Source organism: Orbicella faveolata, unplaced genomic scaffold (genome assembly GCF_042242905.1).
Source record: "Orbicella faveolata isolate gen_17 unplaced genomic scaffold, um_ofav_v1 contig_13, whole genome shotgun sequence".
NCBI lineage: Eukaryota > Metazoa > Cnidaria > Anthozoa > Scleractinia > Merulinidae > Orbicella > Orbicella faveolata.
Window position 1 is genome coordinate 28,477,501 of NW_028301540.1, and position 19,922 is coordinate 28,497,422.

The 19,922-nt window shown below is 40.3% G+C and overlaps 2 protein-coding genes and 1 pseudogene across 2 annotated transcripts in view; all 3 read left to right on the top strand.

Moving 5' to 3' along the window:
- Positions 1-8,593, top strand: part of LOC110061687 (ATP-binding cassette sub-family C member 4-like) — a 15,436-nt gene extending 6,843 nt beyond the window's left edge. The window contains exons 4-8 of the mRNA XM_089285318.1: positions 174-1,450; positions 2,064-2,634; positions 3,245-3,381; positions 3,795-4,103; positions 6,813-8,593. Coding sequence (XP_089141444.1) covers positions 174-1,450; positions 2,064-2,634; positions 3,245-3,381; positions 3,795-4,103; positions 6,813-7,417 — 2,899 coding nt within the window. The 3' untranslated portion in view covers positions 7,418-8,593. The remainder of the gene's footprint in view (positions 1-173; positions 1,451-2,063; positions 2,635-3,244; positions 3,382-3,794; positions 4,104-6,812) is intronic.
- Positions 4,110-5,777, top strand: LOC149115887 (uncharacterized; annotated as a pseudogene).
- A 2,527-nt stretch (positions 8,594-11,120) lies between the features above and the next one.
- On the top strand, positions 11,121-19,560 carry LOC110065409 (all-trans-retinol 13,14-reductase-like). The gene is made up of 5 exons (XM_089285316.1): positions 11,121-11,890; positions 12,911-13,173; positions 15,608-15,809; positions 16,733-16,933; positions 17,760-19,560. Exons 1-5 carry the CDS (start codon positions 11,497-11,499, stop codon positions 18,638-18,640), a joined length of 1,941 nt encoding a protein of 646 aa, XP_089141442.1. The 5' UTR covers positions 11,121-11,496; the 3' UTR covers positions 18,641-19,560.
- The last annotated feature ends 362 nt before the right edge of the window (positions 19,561-19,922 follow it).

The window sequence follows — 19,922 nt, forward strand, 5'->3', positions numbered from 1 at the left end:
CTTATGTGTGTTATTTCAAACGTTTTTACTGAATAATATTTTCCCTATTCTTTCAAAATCCTCTTATATATCATGTCTAACTCTTCTTCGTTGATTTCATACATATTTGTGCCATCAGTTTTAAATTCCATGGTGATGGAAGAGCTCTATATTTCATCTCTTTCTTTTTTCAGGAAGGAAATCAGTGTCATTCGGAAAATTAGCGCTTTTCAAGCAAGCATTATAATCATGGTCTCTGCTACACCAAGATTAACATCACTTCTGATCTTTGTCGCCTATCTCTTGGCTGGCCATACTTTGACGCCTACGTCCGTATTTGCTGTTTTCGCTTATGCAAAGGTTTTGGGTCTGTTTACCAAGTACCTCGGGAAACGATTGGGTCCTTTCCTAGACTGCAACATGTCCGTTGGAAGGATTCAGACATTTTTGGAAACAGTGGAAAGATCTAGTTCAGATAGTAGTTTAAACACCACAACTGGAAAAATAGGGGAGTGTTTCGATGAACAGGAATGTTTTGCGCCCTGGAATGGATATGCACGGAGTCAGCAACTGAAGCTGCTGGTTTCTTTAACCGATGTTTGTTGCAAATACAACGAGGATGACGAAAAGCAGCTACTAAAAAATGTCAGCATACGGATAGACGGACCACAAAATGTTATGATTACCGGCCCAGTTGGCAGTGGCAAATCTTCGTTGCTTCTCGCTATTCTTAGAGAGCTATCTATCTTTAAAGGAATTCTCGAAAGCAAAGGAAAAATGGCATTCGTTGGGCAGTCACCTTGGGTATTCTCAGGAACACTCCGTGACAATATTACCTTTCACAGATCGTTTGATGCCACAAAGTTTCAAACAACCGTGGAGGCTTGCGCCCTCAGAAAAGACATAGAACAATTTCCTGATGGGGACCTGACAACAATTGGCGAACGTGGCGTTGTACTAAGCGGTGGTCAGAAGGCACGTGTCAGTATGGCACGGGCACTTTACTCCGATGCCGACATATATCTACTGGACGACCCATTAAGCAGCGTTGATGCCCTAGTTGGGAGTCATATTTTTGAGAAGTATATTTGCAATGCATTGAGGGACAGGCTGTGTATCTTCGTGACGCATCAGCCATGTTACTTGAAACATGCAGATCACATTATTGTAATGAGTGAAGGTTCCATTGGCTGCCAAGGAAGTTATGTGGACATAGTTAATATGAAGAATGTAATTCCTGGACTGGAGAACATCTTCGAAGACGAAGAGAATTTTCACAAGAGTGCTGACAGAGATTTACTCCGCCGAGAAAAGCGCGAATGTGAGATCTTAAAAGAAACAAGTTTGACAATTCCTAAGGAAGATCGTAACTTTGGAGTTGTGTCTTACAGAACCTACTGGAAATACTTCAGAGCTGGCCTACCTGTGTACATGATGATTCTACTTGTTTTGTTATCTAACGGTGCCTTAGGTGAGTATGTTGTATCTTATCATGATGTCAAACTAAAAGTATATTAAAGATGCACTTTAATTTTCCTTCACCACTTTCTAGCCATTTCTTGGATTTGAGATTTCAGAGCTTTTTTTCTCCTTGAACTTAGCATTTAAGAATTTAAGGATATTTCAAGCAGTTTGTTTTGTGTTGGTTCAATGAATTTCAAACCAAATACTGAGAAATATGCAGTCACGTTTGAACTCTCCGAAAGTGGACACACGAGGTGTGTGTGGAGGTAACCTTTAACACTCGGAGGTTTGGCGATAGTTCACCAAACTTGTTTTCATTTGTAGCTTTAATTTCACGTATAGAACTTGAATTCTCTGTTACTTGGGAGTCTCTTGAAAACCCTATATAGGTTTTAACCTGTACGGAGTTCGGGCCCATTGCTCAAAACAAGAGATTACCACAGTCCAAGATCAGTGTGATTTAGTGATTTATCAACAGCAAATTGTAATCTCAAATAGGTAGATGGCAGACTTCCACAAAAAATAAAAAGGATGCGAGAAATAATATCCACGGGTAAATTTTTCATGTTGTCACTGTTATTTTTTCTGATGGTGACGTTGTTATTGGTTTTGGTGTGCAGTGTCACAGGTCTTTCCTGATTGGTTGATGGCCCAGTGGAATGATATATCATGGAGTTCTTCCAGTGATCGTTTTGATGTTTATTTATATACTGGTCTGGCCCTGGGATCAACACTTTTACTGTATTTGTCAGCGTTCTCCTGCTACCAAGCAACCATTAACTCCTCAAGGAATCTTCACAGAAATATGCTCGAAGCAGTTGTCAGGGCAACGGTGCATTTCTTCGACACGAATCCATCTGGAAGGATCTGCAACCGATTCTCCAAAGACATTGGACTGATGGACGAGACGTTATTTTCTGCGTTCTTCGATCTTTTAGACATCTTTTGGGGAACGCTCCTTTCAGTTGGAATTCCTTCGGTGTCTAATTTTTGGGTCATAATCGCTGCCGTTCCTCTCGCCGCACTGGTGATTTATTATGGGCTATACTGTTTGAAAATTTCCAGAGAAGTGTCACGACTTGAAGCCATCAATCGAAGTCCCGTGTACTCGCACTTTTCCCTTACCCTCGAGGGTATTGTAAACATAAGAACTTATCAACAGCAGGAACACTTTGTTCAGGAATTTTTCAGGTGATTTATGGGGTATATTCTTTTAATTTCTAAAGAATTTGGCTATATAAGGTGTCGCCGCAAAGGCGTGGATAATAGTTACACGTTATTAAGTATTTTATCATTGAGTTTCGAAGGTGATTATTATTACTTTCTTATCTGTTTTTTTTTTTTCTTTTGATTTTAGGGCTGTTCGTTTAACCTTTTATAGACTTTACGCACCCAGAAATATTTCATCAAGTGTGAAAAAAAGGAAATCATGACCGTGACAGTGTTTGGAAATCTTATCTTAATAAGCATAATAATTACAAAATTTTTTATTTTATTTTTCTCCGTTTTTATCTTTTGGCACCTCGAAGTTCGTCAAAAGTACTCGGCTCTGCCTCGTGTTTTTAACTTTCTAGGTATTTGGAAATGTGGTACAACACAGTCTGTCGTATTTGTTATGTTGCAACCAAAACAAAAGTGGTGTAATTCCAATCAGGCATGCACGATTGTACAAAATAATAACAATAAAAAAATCACATCCAGTACCTGTGTAGAAATTTCACTGAGTTAGAATTGACTCTGGAAGACTAAAATTTACTTCTTCAGATAACAATTTTAACTTTCCTTGTCTTCATTCCATCAGACATCAAGACAACTTGAGTAAGACGTGGTTCACCTCAATCGCCGTGGTCCGCTGTCTCCATTTCCGGATGGATTGCATCACATCTTTGTTTCTAACGGTGGTGACTGCAATAGCCGTGATGACTTCACAACACGCAGGTGAGAACGATTATTGGTTTAGACGCCGGTAGCTGCATGCAGCTGAAATGGACAAACGACATGGGAGGCACGAGAAATGTGATTGGTCGTCGGAAATCTTAATTAATGGAAACATAACATTACGCGCGGAAATTAAAGGTGTCAAGATAAATGGGGAGCCAAAACAGAGAATGAAGACTGACACCCAAGGAAGTGTCACCATGTCTTCTACACTGCTTTTTTTTTTTTGCTGTTATTGTTTTTGTTGTTTTTGTTTTGTAGAAACGCAATGCACCTGAATGAGTGCGCGTAGGAATAACGTTCAAGCACTAGCTTCCATTTCCACGTTTCATAGAGAGATCTAGTGGGCACTGATGAAGTGACACATTCTCTTACCACGAGTCTCGATTCTTTTTAATTTGTTTCTTAAACAGGTCTGACCGGTTTAGCGATAATCTACTGCATGGACCTATTAGAAAGTCTGGACTTTACTATTCGCCAGTGCCTTGAAGTTGAGAACATGATGACGTCCGTTGAAAGAGTGATATCGTACACAAATCTAAAACCAGAACCAGGCTACAGCCTACAGAAGAAGCCGCCGAGAGATTGGCCAGCAGAGGGTCGAATCGAGGTAAAAGATGTTTCCCTTGTGTACTACAAAGGCGGGCCTGCAGTGTTGAGAGATCTGAGCCTCTCATTTGCGCCAGCGGAGAAAATTGGCATCGCAGGTCGTACAGGAGCAGGTCAGTAGGAAAGTTGAATTGCGTTTCACTTGCTTCAGTTTTGTATCGAACTTAAGGGTCCGATTCTTCTTGCAAACTGTTGTAAATTCCTCGTAACTGAGGAAAATGGCGTGGGTTTTTGACGATACGTGAGGTCAAAATGCCTTGATTTGGGCAAAGATCTCTTTTTTTCCTGTTCAGGGACCGAGAGCGATGAGAGGCGTCTGTATTGACAGACTAATGCGATCTAATACGAGGTCTATATGTAATATAAGCCCAGAAATTTTGCAGATTTGATTGGTTGATACTATTCCACTATTTCCTCGTAATAGTGGTATAACAGCAGAAATGGATGGTACAGCAAGGTTACCATGACAACACTGAACACAATTACGGTTTTTCTTTTGTTTTCAAAAAAATGGCGGCAAGATTCTCGGAAATTTTCCGGGAGGAAATACAAAAGTTCGCCGAAAAGGCAGTAAACAAAAATACAGTCTAAACTACTAAGACGTGGATAAATGTCCCCTATCTCTTGAAACAATAGAAGCAAGCTACAGGTTACCAGAAACAAAGAAAATACAGGTCTGGAAGAGGTGCTGGACTACTGGAAATTTTTGGCAGAAAGCAAGGGTCTTAACGTCGACATTGTGAAATGCGACGCCAAAGAACGAGACGAATGTCTCTCACGATTCTTTGCCGACATTCGCAAAAGCGATGGCTCCGACTATAAGCCGGACAGTCTAAGGGTTATCAGTGTTCATTGGCTGTCCTCGACAGACACCTCAGACAGAACGAAAGCAAAACTTCCATAGCGAACGAGACCAAGAATTCGTCAAGTGCAAACAGGTCCTGGAAGGAAGAGCGAGAGCTCTTAACGAGAAAGGCCACGAAAAACAACCAAATGCAATAAAAGGACTTACCGTCTAAGATGAAAAGCAGCTATAGAAAAATCGTGTACTTGGCAAACAAAATCCAAAGTCACTCCTTTACACTACGTGGTAATATCTGCTCGCCCTTTGTTTTGGTCTTTGAGGATACCAAGAGCATCATGAAATGTTTGTCGAAGAAATCAGCGTGAAAAAGGACGATCAAGGCACAGAGTGCGTAACATTCGAAGAAAACCCAACAAAGATCCGGCAAGGCCGTCTCAGAAAGAAAGGAACAGCCATCCAGTCAAAACTGTTTGCCACTGGAGGTCCCCGTTGTCCAGTCCAGTTCTTCAAAATATGTCTTGCCCATAGACCTGAAGAAACGCAAAACAGTAGCCCATTTTATCCTGCCATTATTGCAAACAGGAATCCGAAGTGTGGTAAAAATAAAAGAGGATGGGTGTCGATAAGATCGACGCCTTCATGCAAAATATGGCCTTGGAAGCGGAATTGGTTGTAGGGGGACGAACGTTAACCAGCCATCCGTTAAGAAAAACGCTTGTGAAGAAGCTGAAGGCTTCGAATCAGTCAAGAAGAGCTATCAACGGTGTAATAGGCCACACTAGCGAGCGTTCACTGGCAGACTACGAGGAAGGCGATAAGATAAGATAAGATAAGATAAGATAAGATAAGATAAGATAAGATAAGATAAGATAAGATAAGATAAGATAAGATAAGATAAGATAAGATAAGATAAGATAAGATAAGATAAGATAAGATAAGATAAGATAAGATAAGATAAGATAAGATAAGATAAGATAAGATAAGAACTTTATTAACGTGTCGAAGTCGCTAGCATGAAGTAGAACAGCGACAGATCTCATCCATCATTAGTTCTCCTGTCTGCCAACAGGTTCAGAATTTCCGTCCAGTTTTTTTTCTAGTTTGCTCATTCAGCACGACCGCACAGCGACTCCAGCCTGTCAAGCAGCAGTTCCAGCACTTTCATGGCTCCAAAGTGACGATAAATTACGGAGCTGGCGTTGGTGTTTCTCAACAAAACAACAATTAGATACTGGAGGAAGCTTACTTGTGCCCTAACTTGATTTGTGGTGTCGCCTCACCGCTGCAATGACTGCAAAACACATGATATGAAAATGACTTTCATTGAACTATTGAGCTGTGTTGTTTGCCTTCAATGGTTTGTTTCGAGTGATTGCTACGAATGCAAACGCGCGCCTTTGTTTTCTCAACCGAAACGAAATTTAAGTCTCTTGTGCGTTACCGAAAATTCCCGGCTTCTAAATTATCCACATACCACTCGGAGTTTCGCCGTTCGTGGTATTTTGGATAATTTTGGCGGTATTATTGCCAAATACCACTACAGGTCATGCTATTAAATGCTTCTAGCATGCCATAGAAAATACAGCGAATCAGAATATTGGAGGGCCGTTGTATATTCAACGGTATTATCCTAATGCGAGGAATAAAATAGTTTGCGACGCTCTCTCGATCGTGGAATATCCCTCTTGTCACATGTATTTTCTTAGTATACACACTCGCCTTAAGTCTCTTGTGTATACCGGCAAAATTCAAGTGACTCGTCGGATATTTATACTGATCTTAAAAAATGGGGTTGTTTAAAGAGGTCTACTTGTGAAAAAAAAAGAAAAGAAAAGAAAAGAAAAGAAAAACGACAACAAAAAATAAATAGATAAATAAATAAATAATAATTAAACAAAGAAACTGTGTTTTAGGTAACGTCAACAATGTCAGAAAACATTGTGTGGTTTTTTAAACATGAATGAAGCAATTTTACCATAAAAAGCCTTCACCTTTTTCTTTTGTTAATCTTTTACAGGAAAATCATCATTTGTAGCCTCTTTGATGCGCATGCCTGAACCTAACGGCCAAATATTCATTGATGGCCAAGACATCCAAAATCTTTCATTGCCGAATTATCGCTCGAGAATCTCTGTAATTCCCCAGGATCCTGTCCTTTTCAGCTGCCCGTTGCGACTCAATCTGGACCCTGGAACCGAGTTTGAAGATGTCCAAATTTGGAGCGCATTAGAAGCAGTGCAACTCAAATCGTTAATTCAAAACCAGGACGGGAAGCTGAATTGCAAAATCTCTGAAGGAGGAACAAACTTCAGCGTGGGAGAGAAGCAGCTACTGTGTCTTGCTCGAGCATTATTACAAAAGAATAAGGTTATTATTCTTGATGAGGCCACGGCCAACGTGGATTTCGCCACAGACAGATTGATACAGGAGACAATTCGCAACAGATTTCATAGCTGCACTGTGATAACCATTGCTCACAGAGTAGATACAATCTTAGATTATGACCGCGTCTTGGTGCTTGAGGGGGGTAAGGTGGTGGAGTTTGATAAACCGGAGCTACTTTTGAAAAACGAAGCGGGAAAATTTGCAGAGTTGTGTCGACTTCAGCAAGTCACCATTTGAGTTTTAAACGACGCTAGTAGAGTTGAAGACGGTGAAAATTTGTAAATATCTCAAAAGCTCAGCGACCCTCAGTTTTGTCCGACAGATGGTGGTTTTTCCCTCCCGAGGGATCCATAAATTATCCTGTCAGAAAGGCGCTGTTGTTGGGTACCGTATTTACTCGAATAAGCGCCGCCCCGGATTTAAGCCCGCTCCCGAATAAGGGCCGCATTTGGGATAAAAAAGTTAATAAACGCTGGTCCCAAATAAGCGGCGTGGCTCGCGTGCGACGCTTATTCGAGAAATTCGGTGTAACTAAAACTCATATCAAAGCAAGTCAAACACAGCATTGGAAATTTATTTTCACCAAAAGCGATGTTTTTCAGTCCAAAATGATTTATATTTGACTGAAGACACCAATTGAAAAGTGCGCGAGGGGACGAATGGTGACGGATGGCTTCTGTTCGTTACTGTTAAATTTTCTCACAGATTGAAAATGTGCCTTTAAATTAACCCTTTCAGCCCCAATTACGCATATATGCGTAATTAATGGTCGTGCTCTTTGTACCGCCTATTACGTCATCAATTTAAATGTCATCAGATATTCTTGATAAGCAGATAGTAGTACTGGGCTAGGTCTTTCCGTACAATGGTTAGGTTTACATATCGACGACATTCCGACGTCGCAAATCGAAAAACAACGTTATCAGCAATTTTGGTGCAAAAACGGTGGTAAAATAGTCCACTATGCCTACAATCGAAGTCAAAATTTTGGCTTATGCGCTGCCCGGAATTGAAAGATTCCTCAAGTTTGTACCTAATCCTCGATCGAAAATTCTCTCCTTTTGGTAAAAAAAGCTGTCTTAGCAAAACTTAGGCTTATTTAGCGTCATGGTAGCCAAAAAACCTGACTAAACGGTTGAAAACGGTATTTTTGGCAGAGTTTGGTATTCAAAGGGTTAAAATTAAAAAAAAAATTGTTTGTCGCGTCATTTGTAGTCGTGGATACGCGAAGCGTAGAAATGACGATTGTTTGGGGCAGAATATGCAAGTGTGTCACTTACTCAGATGTAAACCAAACGCGAGGTTCTTCAGTTCAAAATAATTTATATTTGACTGAAGACGCCAATTGAAAAGTGCACGAGGGGACGAATGGTGAATGAAAATGTACCTTTGAATTAAAATTTTAAAAAGTCCTTTGTCGCGTTCATTTTTAGTCGTGGATACGCGAAGCGTAGACACGACGATTGTTATGGGGCAGAATAATGCAAATGTGGAGATGTAAACTTTTGGCCTATTACATAGAGAGCCTGGGTACGAGTTTCTCGAAGACCTCGAAAGTTGAGAGCGGCCATTTTGGCGGTTCACGCGGTTCGCTTGTGTAAATATGAAGTATTTTGCCTATGGGCTTTTGCTCACACGTAGATGAAAGTTGTGATACCTGCGTGCTGTGTCCAACAGGATAGGTTTCCAACTTGCGAGCACGGAATGACTAGTCGACTTCTCGACTGAAACCACACCTCTGGACGTGAAAGTAAAACAAGCACTAAGAGGAGCGCGCGAAACTCTCCACCCAGCTTAGGAATGCGTGATTGCCGTTTGCGATCATTCCGATTTCAAAATAGACGTTTTATTATCTTGTTTTAGCGCAGATCTCGGATTTTTCTAAGAAACAAGTCGATACCTATGTCCTTATTTACTTGTCCTATCGTTACCCGAATTGTTCACAGCCGGGTTGTTCTCAGGAAAGACTTTTCCGCTTGCCACCCCACTTGAATGTTTTCTCAAATTGCATTCCTCTCTTATTTGTCTCCGCATACTTCAACATGGTAACTGTATCTAAATGTCTCACAAGCAACGGTGAAGAAGGAATTGTAAGGCGTATTACATCGTTCAGCACCGTTTATCCTGTTTTTCGGTTGCCACAAAAGATTTCGGTACAGTACAGTTCTGAAATGTCCTGAGTGGTGAGAACCACAGAGCCCAGTAATGCTTGAATCAAACCGTTTGAAGGAACGTTGCCATCTTCTCAAGCGATCTTTCAGTCTTATGGCTTCAAGAAACTTGTTCACGTGAAATGGCGATCTTGCTCAATGTCTAACCAAATCTCGCAGTATCCTTTTAAATCTTCGCTCGCATTGGTAAAGGTCAGCAAACCTGACGCGAAGTGGATACAGCTCAAATTGAACTAAACGTCGGTTGAGAAATTTGAAAATGTAATTTGGCTAAGGTGCGCATGGACAAAGGAAACTGCGTCGTTAATTTTGAATTTCATTATCAAATGTATGAATTTCTCGCGCATAGCAAGGAATTAATAATAAGTTTTGTAAAGAACCAAATCAGCGTAATAAAGTTTTCATTGCATCGTTTACGTAACACGCAAAATATTACTTCAGAGACCACTGATTGCCTCTTAATTCCCTTGGCGTTAGTTTCTAAATATCCTGGTGCATTTTTTTTTTTATCTCGCTTTTGGCCGCATCACACTTAAAACGGGAGATGGAGACATGCCGTTACCACAAGTGTTAGACACACGTAGTCCGGCGAACGGAGAATCCCACGAAGTCAAATCGCTCGACTTTCGGCCAAAGCGATTTGATGTTACACAAGCATCCATGATGGTACATGTATATAAGGATATTTTTACACGGCGTATCTATGCACGATAGAAAAATTCTATGTGAGCTTTGGCAAGAAAAAAGAAAAGCGAGACTGGCTGTCGACGAGACTGCGCATGACCGGGGATATTACATATTCGTTTCAGCAATTCTTTATTTCTTTCAAAGGCACAAGGTATAAGGCTCCTGGACTTAGCAATTAAAAACTAAACTTATGACAGATGAAGCGTTTCAAGCACAAGTGTCAAGTAGTGTGGCTACTACACCCACCCCACCCCCTCCCTAAACTGGATGGAATACTAGTCCGTTGCGCCTGCGCTTGGTGGTATTTTTTTCATGTAGAGAAATCTTTCTGCGACTGAAACAACGTGAGAAAAATTCTCTGATAAGTTCTATGTAAAACACTTAAACTTATTCATAGTTTGGATTGGCTATATTTAAAGTTCTTTTCACTCAGTCAAGAAGTAGTGCGAGACCTTCCGGCCTGACAGGTGAAATATATGATTTCTCAAAATAGTAACCCTGGAAACAGCCGAAAAGACTTGTTTCTTCACTTTATCGTAGGTTGATGTCTGCTCTGAAGACGGGGTTAAGTTATTCAACCATTGCTGACCGTCAGATGATAGATCTGACGAAGATGATAACTTCCCATGGTCGGTGATCCGCCGCAGTACGGAATTTTTTCCCCGTTTCTCAGTTTCTCGTTACTTCGTCAGTCATTACTCTTCATTTCGTTACTCTGTTCAGTAACAAAATCTCTCTTTCAGCGACCTCATTTTCACTCACGGTGAACTTGGGCTCGATGGAGAGGTCTGGGTCTGCGATGACGTAATTGGCTTTATTTGTAATAAATAATGATATTCACAAGTTTGTAAAGATGATGTCAACAGGGAAGAGCTTAAAATTTTGACCGCACTTCCCATCGCCCTGACGCCGAAATTTTAAATTTGGAATGAAACCAGACCAAAAATGAGTTTGAAGAAAAAACAATATATACATTATAAAAATTTTGTTCAGGTGATGGGCTCCTGAACAACTTAACTTAAAATGCATTAAAATAATATTCACAAGTTGCAAAGAGAGTTCCAACAGGAAAGAACTTAAAATTCTCTCTGCACTTCCCACCGTCCTGACGCGGAAAAACATTCCATTTGGAATGAAACCCGAAACTATTATTCAGCGGAACGTCGAACAGAGAAGTAAATTGACTCAGAAGAAAATATTGTTATTTTGTTACAACAACTTTATTTGTCCAAATTAAGCTGACAACCAAACCTAAGGGAGGAAAACTTATCAAACTATGAAATAGAGTTATTGGAAATAAATAAAAATATTTTATTCATAGTAATTTTACTTCCCGGCTCCGTAGAATACTCGTCTCGGGTCTCGTTCCAAATTTCGTGTCAGCAATGCTGGAAGTGGGTTTTTCTTTACCCGCCCATGATTCCCCGCGGTCCCGAGATTGAGTAACCCACGAAGAATATGGCTCTCGTTGAAAAATTTGTGGAGTTTCTTGTGTCTTTTATAGCAAATTTATCCTACAGTTCTATAGCCTTGACAATCTTTGTTGCAGTGATAATACCGCTGATCATCTTTAGAATTCGTTCAAAGGTTAGCAACCGCGGGGAAAACCCTCTTGCCTTCGACTGTCGTAGGTCGGCGGAGCCACTAGTGTTGGACCAGGCACAGCGTGACAAAGTCCTCAAGCAAGGGTTCGTGTCGCGGAAAGTTCCCGAGAATCTCGATGCCATCGTCATCGGAAGCGGTATCGGAGGTCTATCCACTGCAGCCCTTCTGGCAAAGGCCGGGAAGAAGGTGTTGGTTTTAGAACAACACGATCAAGCGGGAGGCTGTTGCCATTCGTTTATCGACAAAGGTAAAGCCTGTTTGTAATCTTAACTTAACTTCTTGCGTCACGTACAAGATACCTAGCCTCTTCGGCGTATACCTTTGTTGTCAACCAAACAGGAGTAGCAAAATTTCCTTATTCACACAGTGCGCGCATGATACTTCGTTCTAGAAAAAAAAAAACAGCAGTGCGACACAAGTAAATAAGGGAAAGGAGTGTCTCACGGGGGGAGGGGGAGGGTTCTATTTTCCACCTTTCTTGTGGTGACAACTTCCTCATTGCACGATTTTACAATTTCTTTTTTTTTTTTTTTTTTTTTTTTATATATATATATATATTTCTTGTGGTTCCGACCACATCTAGTTGGGACCCATTCACATTTTTCCAGAGGTCTGACTCCATTCCTACCTCCCATCCCTTCCCCTGCCACAAATTAAAATAAGCATGAGGTGGCTGGGTTTTTATAATATTTCCTTCTTTTGATAACCATGATGCATAGAACTTATAAAGTTCCAATTTCCAATCAAATATCAAATGGAAAAAGATCGATTCTTAGTGTGCTAGAGTTACAAAACACACAGTTACAGTATACATGACAATAGCTACATGCCTATGAAAAAGGTATAATTATTGTTCGTTCATATTCAAGCAAAAACAGGTGGTGTAAAAGAACCTGTCATACATAATGGACTAACCTCTTGCAGGATGTGTGTGTTTAAATCAAGAAATGGCAGAACGATGAAATTAAGCATTGTGGGTATCTCTAGTCGATGTGGGATATGGGTGGCTGTAAGGGTTAACCCTTACAATTATTGAGAGCCGACCACTGCCATGGCAGCAATATTTTAATTTAGGCTAACCTGAGTGTTTAGAATACAGTTGTAACTGGAACACTATTTAGGCTGGCCATATTGCTTTTTCACCCTTGTGTGTTTTGAACATGCCCATGGGGGACTACCCCCTGGCAAAACTACCCACCTGCAGTAGAAAATCTACATTTTGTTGCCAGGCACTGAGTTGGTTCTGTACTCTTTGTTTGTGATGCAGGTTATGAGTTTGACACTGGTATTCATTACATTGGTGAGATGGACTGTGATGGATCAATGCGACTACTCTCCGACCAGTTAACAGAGGGTCAACTGCAATGGGTTCCTCTTGAAAAGGAGTATGACACTGTGGTTATTGGAGATGCAGAGAATGCCAGAAGATACCCAGTCTGTGGTGGGCGACAAGATGAATATAAGAAGGCGTTGTACAAGAGTTTTCCCAAAGAGAAGAAAGCCATTGATCAGTGTTTGAACTTTCTCAAAGTAAGTCTTGAGTTTGTGATCATGCAGGAATGCAGTGGGGTTTGAAAGTGGCCTATGAAGCAATTGTGAGGCCATAGAAAACCAACACGTGTATTAATTGTAAACACACAAGGATAATATTCTACATCTAGAACAGAATTAAAATAACAGAAATTGTTGAACTTTCCTGATGTCATCTGGAATCAGCAACAGTCACGTCAGATGAATTGCCATTCGAGAATGCAATTTTTGCTCAGATTTCGATTGATGTTTTTTTTTTTTCAACATTTCACAACTCCTTATTAAGTACATGTACTGTATTTCACAATTCTCCTGTGCATGTGTGTCGCTATCGCATTTCACATTTGTTGTGGCCAACCAAATTTCCTAATCTTGTTTTCTTCCACCCTTGCCTATTTATTCAATATATTAACAGTTTCTAATGCTTAAAAAATATTGTGCAGTTCCAGAACATATACATACCTTCCTCACGGAAGGGATTTGTTCTGAGACCTCCCCACCCTTCTGGAAATTCCAGTTAAGCTTCATACATTTCTTTAAATGTTTTGGTCTTCGAGAATCCCCCACTCCCCAAGAAATTCCAATCACTTCTGTGGGGGGAGTATGGATTTTTTATGGCACTGCACATTAGCCTCAGTAGTTAAAAAATAAGCATGTAGGTTTTCTATGGTTTATAATTAGTCCTGGCTCTCCTCTGGGACAATACATGTAGGGCCATTAGGTAGAGGATTTTTAAGGTCAGTATACATGTGCTGTATTGCACATTTAGCTCTCTCTTACCACTCTTAGTAAGTTGTATTTAAGAAACAATCTCTGAATATCTTTCACAGGGCAAGCTCTCAAGAGGTACACTGTACATTTAAGTCAACCATAATTGGGCTAGATAAATAATTATTTCGAATTATGGAGCTTTGTCAAAAATGGTTGGCTGCCTGTCAGTGAAAATCATTGTGCACTTCATGATCTCAACAGGTTATTTCTGGTGGTTCATTTTTGTGATTATTCAGGAAAAGATGCTGCTTGCTTGAAAATCACCATAACTTTGTGATGACCCTGGAAGCACTGTACAATTGTCTGTCAGTATTGTCAATCTGTATGGTCAATCAGACAAAAACAATTTAAACAAACAAACAAACATCCATCTTGTACCCAGTAAAATGCAGAATACTCTACTCTAGGCTACTAATTAACAATTAGATGATGAGCTCGAGATTTCTATGAGAGCGAATAATCTAATTCTTTTAGTAGAATTCTAACTAAAATTTACTTCAAATAATGGTTTCCAATTATTTCTTGACATATTAATAAACTTTGCATTTGAAAAAGATCGATCAGATTGAATTGTCATTTAAAATTGTAGTGAGCACGCGTGCATCAGTTTTTCTAATAATTTCAACTTTGTTAAAGTCAAGAAACTGTAAATGTCCTTTGTTGAAACTTCTCAGGAATTTAATTATCCATAAATTTTGCATCAAAATTTTCCTCCAAAACTTTGGAAAAACGACACAAAGGTCGCCTTTGCCTAGACGACCTCAGCCACTGCACACTAATGGCTGATAGTGTTCAATGGCTCAGCCAATCAGATTACAGCATTTGCATTAGTATACTAGTAGAATTCTCCTAATTATTAAGCAATGACGTATTGTGTGACGTCATCACTTTATGCTGGCATGCATGCATTCCTTTGGATAGTGATTTCGCATAGTTTCGTGGCGCTTACAGTATGTCTGTGCACTTATGTCGCGCATGATTTATCCCCCTGTGGAAGCAAAATACACTCTGGGAGTTCCTTTGCAGCTTTCCTTTGCTGTTTGTAGGATCAGCAGAGTGCTTTTAATTTCAGCTTTTAAATGAAGATTTGGGGTGGATTTTGGTTTATACATGTACAGTGTTGGATAAATTTGCACTCACAGGCAAACTCATAATAACATATCTTCAATACATACAATTTTAGATAGACAAGTGGGTCGCACACGCGATATGACAAGTCAGGAGAAAATGATTTTCTCTTGGACAAGTATATGGTTAAAACAACAAATTAATTTCTGGTGAGGTAATTAGCTTTGCCAAATATCTTTAAAGATAATAAGGTGTTGATTTCAGAGAGAGGAACTATTCAGCGGAGTGCTTTTTATTTTAGTTATTTAATCTTTCTTTTGGGTTGGTACATTTCGCTGACCCCCTAGCACATGGACTAACAAGATGGACCTGGTACATGATTTACTTGAATGAACCACCAATGGACTACTCTAACTGTAAACCCCTAAAATTTCTAACACTAAAGTTTAAGAATCAGTTTGTCTGCTTATGTTCAATCTTCTAGGAACAATTTTTAAATGTCATTGCTTCTGCATGCATTGCATGCTGTTTATTTTTATATTGTCTTACCAACAAGATATATTGTCTTGACTTGTATTCCATGTTGTGCTTTTAGGAAGTTCGTAAATCAATGACTGGTTTTGTGGCATTCAAACTGATGCCTGAATGGCTTGCAACTTTTCTGTTCAAAACTGGAATAGCTGACTGGATGACCAAGTTTTTTAAGCATTCCAAACGATCAGTGTCTGAGGTGTTGGAAGAGCTCACAGACAATAAGGATTTACAAACTGTTCTGGCCTACAATTTTGGAGACTACGGTATGAGTACATAAAATGCTTTCATTATTAAAATTTAGAATGTTCTTTTGCTTTGAAAAATAAATAAATAAATAAATAAATACATGTAAAACACATGTCGAACTTTTGACTGCCTAAACTGCAGTCTTCAGTGGGTGAACTATAGAGCTCTGCAGTCCTTGTCTTCTTAAATGAAAATGCGATGTTATTTTGTTGCTCAGAGGGAACTCAATGATTGCCACTGAGTAATTGTTGCATTGATTTGGTTTAATATCACTGAAGTGGCAATACATGTATGGCTAAATATGGGTGTGACTCTGGGAATGTGATCCCCTGGAGATTCAAACCTTCTGTCATGCAATGTCCTGCAGTTTTAAGTAAAACAATTCTCAAACGTGAAGGTCACTATAAATTACACATACATTCAGTAAGTATTGTTAAATGGAATGCATCATTGGAGCACTAGTCCCAAGGATAGTGTGACTCCCCCACCCCCACTTACATCTTCCCCTTCAAGCTCTGTTGGCTTTGCTATGGAAATGCACAAAGACAGGGACACAGTTATTTTGAAGTCTGTGCTTTCTTTTTTTAATTGTTGTTGTGTCACCAAGGTGTTGTTCAACAACTGAACATGTACTGGCCCATAAGAATTCCTTATTGACACTTGAATTTATCAGAAACTCCACAGATACATGCAAGATTCTTAACCCAAATTGTCAGCCACTGTCCTACATTTGGTAAAGATGGTGTACTTGCAAACATTGTTTTTAGGAGGAAAAATAGTGTACACAATGTTACACTGCACAGGCCAAATTAATTTTAACTGCAAAGAAGACCAATCAGAATTCCTCTTTCATTGTGGACCAGTTTCTACATACTCTCATCATACAATTTCATAAATCTGGGAAAGTTCTATATCTTTACTGTTTTCTTGTCCTCTGTAGGAACTATGCCTGGAGAAGGTAGCTTTGCCATGCATGCTATACTTGCTAACCACTACTTATTTGGAGCATCATATCCACGTGGTGGAGCCAGCGAGATTGCTTTCCATATCATCCCTGTTATTGAGAAAGCAGGCGGAAAGGTGCTAGTAAGAGCACCAGTCTCCAAGATTCTTGTTGATGAAAACTCTGGTAAAGTTAAAGGTAAGATGCAGTAGTAAAACGTCTTTTTATATTTATTTGTCACTTTCTAATAAGAAAAATCAAGAGAAGATGAAAGCACATAATGGCCTTATTCCCAGGGTAATCCCCCCAAAGATTTTTTTTTTTCAGTTATACTTTTAATTAAAACATATTTTGCCATCACTCAGGCTAGTTTTGGAAATCCCAGGAGGGTCTTGAATTACCCAATCCTGTGATGTAAATTTTGCTGACCTCAAGAGGCAAAGCAACTTTATACACATTTTCATCATGCACGAAAACAAGCAATATCCAAGCAATGCTCATGGTAAGAACTGGGCACCATCTCTAAAAAAAACCTTGGGTATCAGGCCCATCAGGGGATCAGCTTTCTTATACTCTTCATCCTCTCTTTGTAATATGCTCTGTGAAGGGCTGGATATAGCTATCCAGTGGACAGCATAGTCCAGCCTTTCAACAACAGAGCCTCACTTATGTATCCTATAATATTTCCTTACTTCACCCTCCTGCCCGACCCATTACCCCCTAGGGATTTTGATGCAAGGTCAAGTCAAAGGCAAGTCATTCCCCCATCCCCTAACCCCCACCCCAATAGAAGGGGAAAAAAAGAAAGAAAGAAAGAAAAACCAACGTTGTACCTTTTGGTCTTTCTTGTTTCGGAGTTGAGTTGGGGGGGGGGGGGGGGGGTGGGGGGTTAGGATCCAAATTCAACCATCGCAAAAGCACAGAGCATTGTACATGTGGTTGGTTTAGCACTGAATTTGATTGACGGTAGTGAAAGAGTAGAACTTAGGAATTAGTTTTTGACCACTTCTTCTGCTATTTTCAGGGGTTCGGGTTGAGAAGGGCGGCAGTGAGGTGGATGTTCATGCCCCGGTAGTGATATCAGCTGCAGGCATCTACAACACTTTTGAGAAGCTCTTGCTTGAAAATGAAGCCATACCGGAGAAGGCCCTGTTGAAAACCAAAGCTGTTCGTCATGGCTTTGGAGCAATGTCAGTCTACGTGGGCCTCAAGGGAACCAAAGAAGAGTTCGGACTCAAAGCCTCCAATTTATGGGCCTTCACCGGCAACGACCTCGATAAAATCACCAGGGAGTTCCTTCAATTAGGAGCCGATGCCGCCGGCACTAAAGACATCCCGTTGTTGTTCATTTCCTTCCCATCCACCAAGGACCCCGAGTGGGAGACTCGCTACCCGGGCAAGACGACTTGTACGATCATTACCTTATCCCCGTATGAGTGGTTTGAACGCTGGGAGAACGAGCGGGTTATGAAGCGAGGCGAGGAGTACGAGGAGATCAAAAACCGTATCGGTAAGCGCATCTGGGAACAGACCTGCAAGTTCTTCCCTCAGGTGCGTGACCGCGTCGATTTCTTCGATGTCGGCAGCCCGCTGAGTAACAAGTACTACATCGCGGCGCCCCGAGGGGAGATCTACGGGATTGACCATCACGTGGACCGGTTCAGTCCCCAGGCTGCTGTAAAGCTCCGACCGGAAACGTCCATCCCAGGGCTGTATCTCACCGGGCAAGATATCCTTAGCTGCGGGTTCGCCGGAGCAATGTTCAGTGGTATGATCACTGCCTCGGCTGTCCTCGGAAGAAACCTGTTTGCCGATATGAGTCACTTGCAGAAGGCTTTGAAAAAGAAGAAAGCGACGATGGGTGGAAAGGTACAGAACGAGGCCGTACGGAATGGGTCGGTTTAAAACGCACAACTGAAAACTTGTTTTTGCTGTAGGACCTCAGCTATTATTAACTTTTATCCATCTTTACACAACAGTGAGTCATTTCCGAATTGCCCTCACCTTTGTGCCAAAACGAGTCCTCGTGCGGAACTTCGTTTAAGAAACTATCTTTCACTTACATGTTCAGACTTATGGGTAAATCAAACGCATTTTCGTTTGACTGGAAAACAGGAAGACTCGTTTGAGGCAAGAGGAAACGCGGAAATCGCCTACAGTGATGGCGGTCTGTATAATTTCATTCCTCTCTGACATTGTTGAAAACAAAATAGCCTAGATTATGGAAACTATTATGGATTCTTCTTAAAAGGATTTTTGACAAAATGTATGAGAAAAAACCATGTCAATTTTAATTTAACCGTCGGGAAAACAGACTGAAGCAGTGGTGGCGGGACTTGGGTAAAACAAGAATATATATTTTAAAAAGCATGACGTTTACAGCAGACGGCAAACGGGAAAGAATACCTCTAAATTTGTGTTCTTTTCTGCTAATCCTTAACTAAATCACACAAAAATTGAAAAATTTCTCCTATTCACCGCAAATACAGATATTTTCACTCTACTGTATAGACAGCTCACGTTTTCCGTTTGACGTAACGTCATGCTTAATCTCTCTATTATCTCTTATACGTAAACCGCCAGATAAATGTGAAAGTACCCGTAAAGCGGCACAGAAAATTTGCGTAAACCACCAGAGCATAATAAACCTTCCAAAGAGAGCTTACTAGCAAGCTAAGTTTATTCGTGCCTCTCACTATAAACGTTCAAATATATCTTGAACTGGTGCGTTGCAAAGTTGCGTACATGTATTTGCTGATTACAGGGGTTAGTTTTAGCAAGTGCACTGCGTGTGTGCACATTAAAATCAGGGTTCTGTCGTGCAATATGGCCTAGAATTACGTGCGTTTCCACACGAGAGTAATTATGGTAGCTGTTATGCTTTTATACGATTATCTGAAAACGAAAGTACAACATTAAGAATGGGTCAGTTCTAAATTAACTCTGGCCTTTTTACAGTGTGCGTCCTCTTCTTATTGAAATCAATGTTTCTTGGTCAAGAGATGAAGTTCAACAGCGGAGCATTAATATATAGCAGCTTGGTTATTTGTACTTTCCCAACAAGACTGCCAAAACAGTCGAAGACCATTCTAAATTTTGACTTGGGAAATCCTGCTTCTAGCCAACTATAGTATATTACATGCAACTACTTCCGCAATGACTGCTTTACCAAATGAAAAATACTATT

Bases quoted from the DNA above. Each gene is read 5' to 3' on its own strand.
- LOC110065409 (XM_089285316.1), top strand. From the start codon at position 11,497: ATGGCTCTCGTTGAAAAATTTGTGGAGTTTCTTGTGTCTTTTATAGCA. The intron at 11,891-12,910 runs GTAAAGCCTGTT...TTTGTGATGCAG, and splicing joins CCATTCGTTTATCGACAAAG to GTTATGAGTTTGACACTGGT. The intron at 15,810-16,732 runs GTATGAGTACAT...TGTCCTCTGTAG, and splicing joins CTACAATTTTGGAGACTACG to GAACTATGCCTGGAGAAGGT.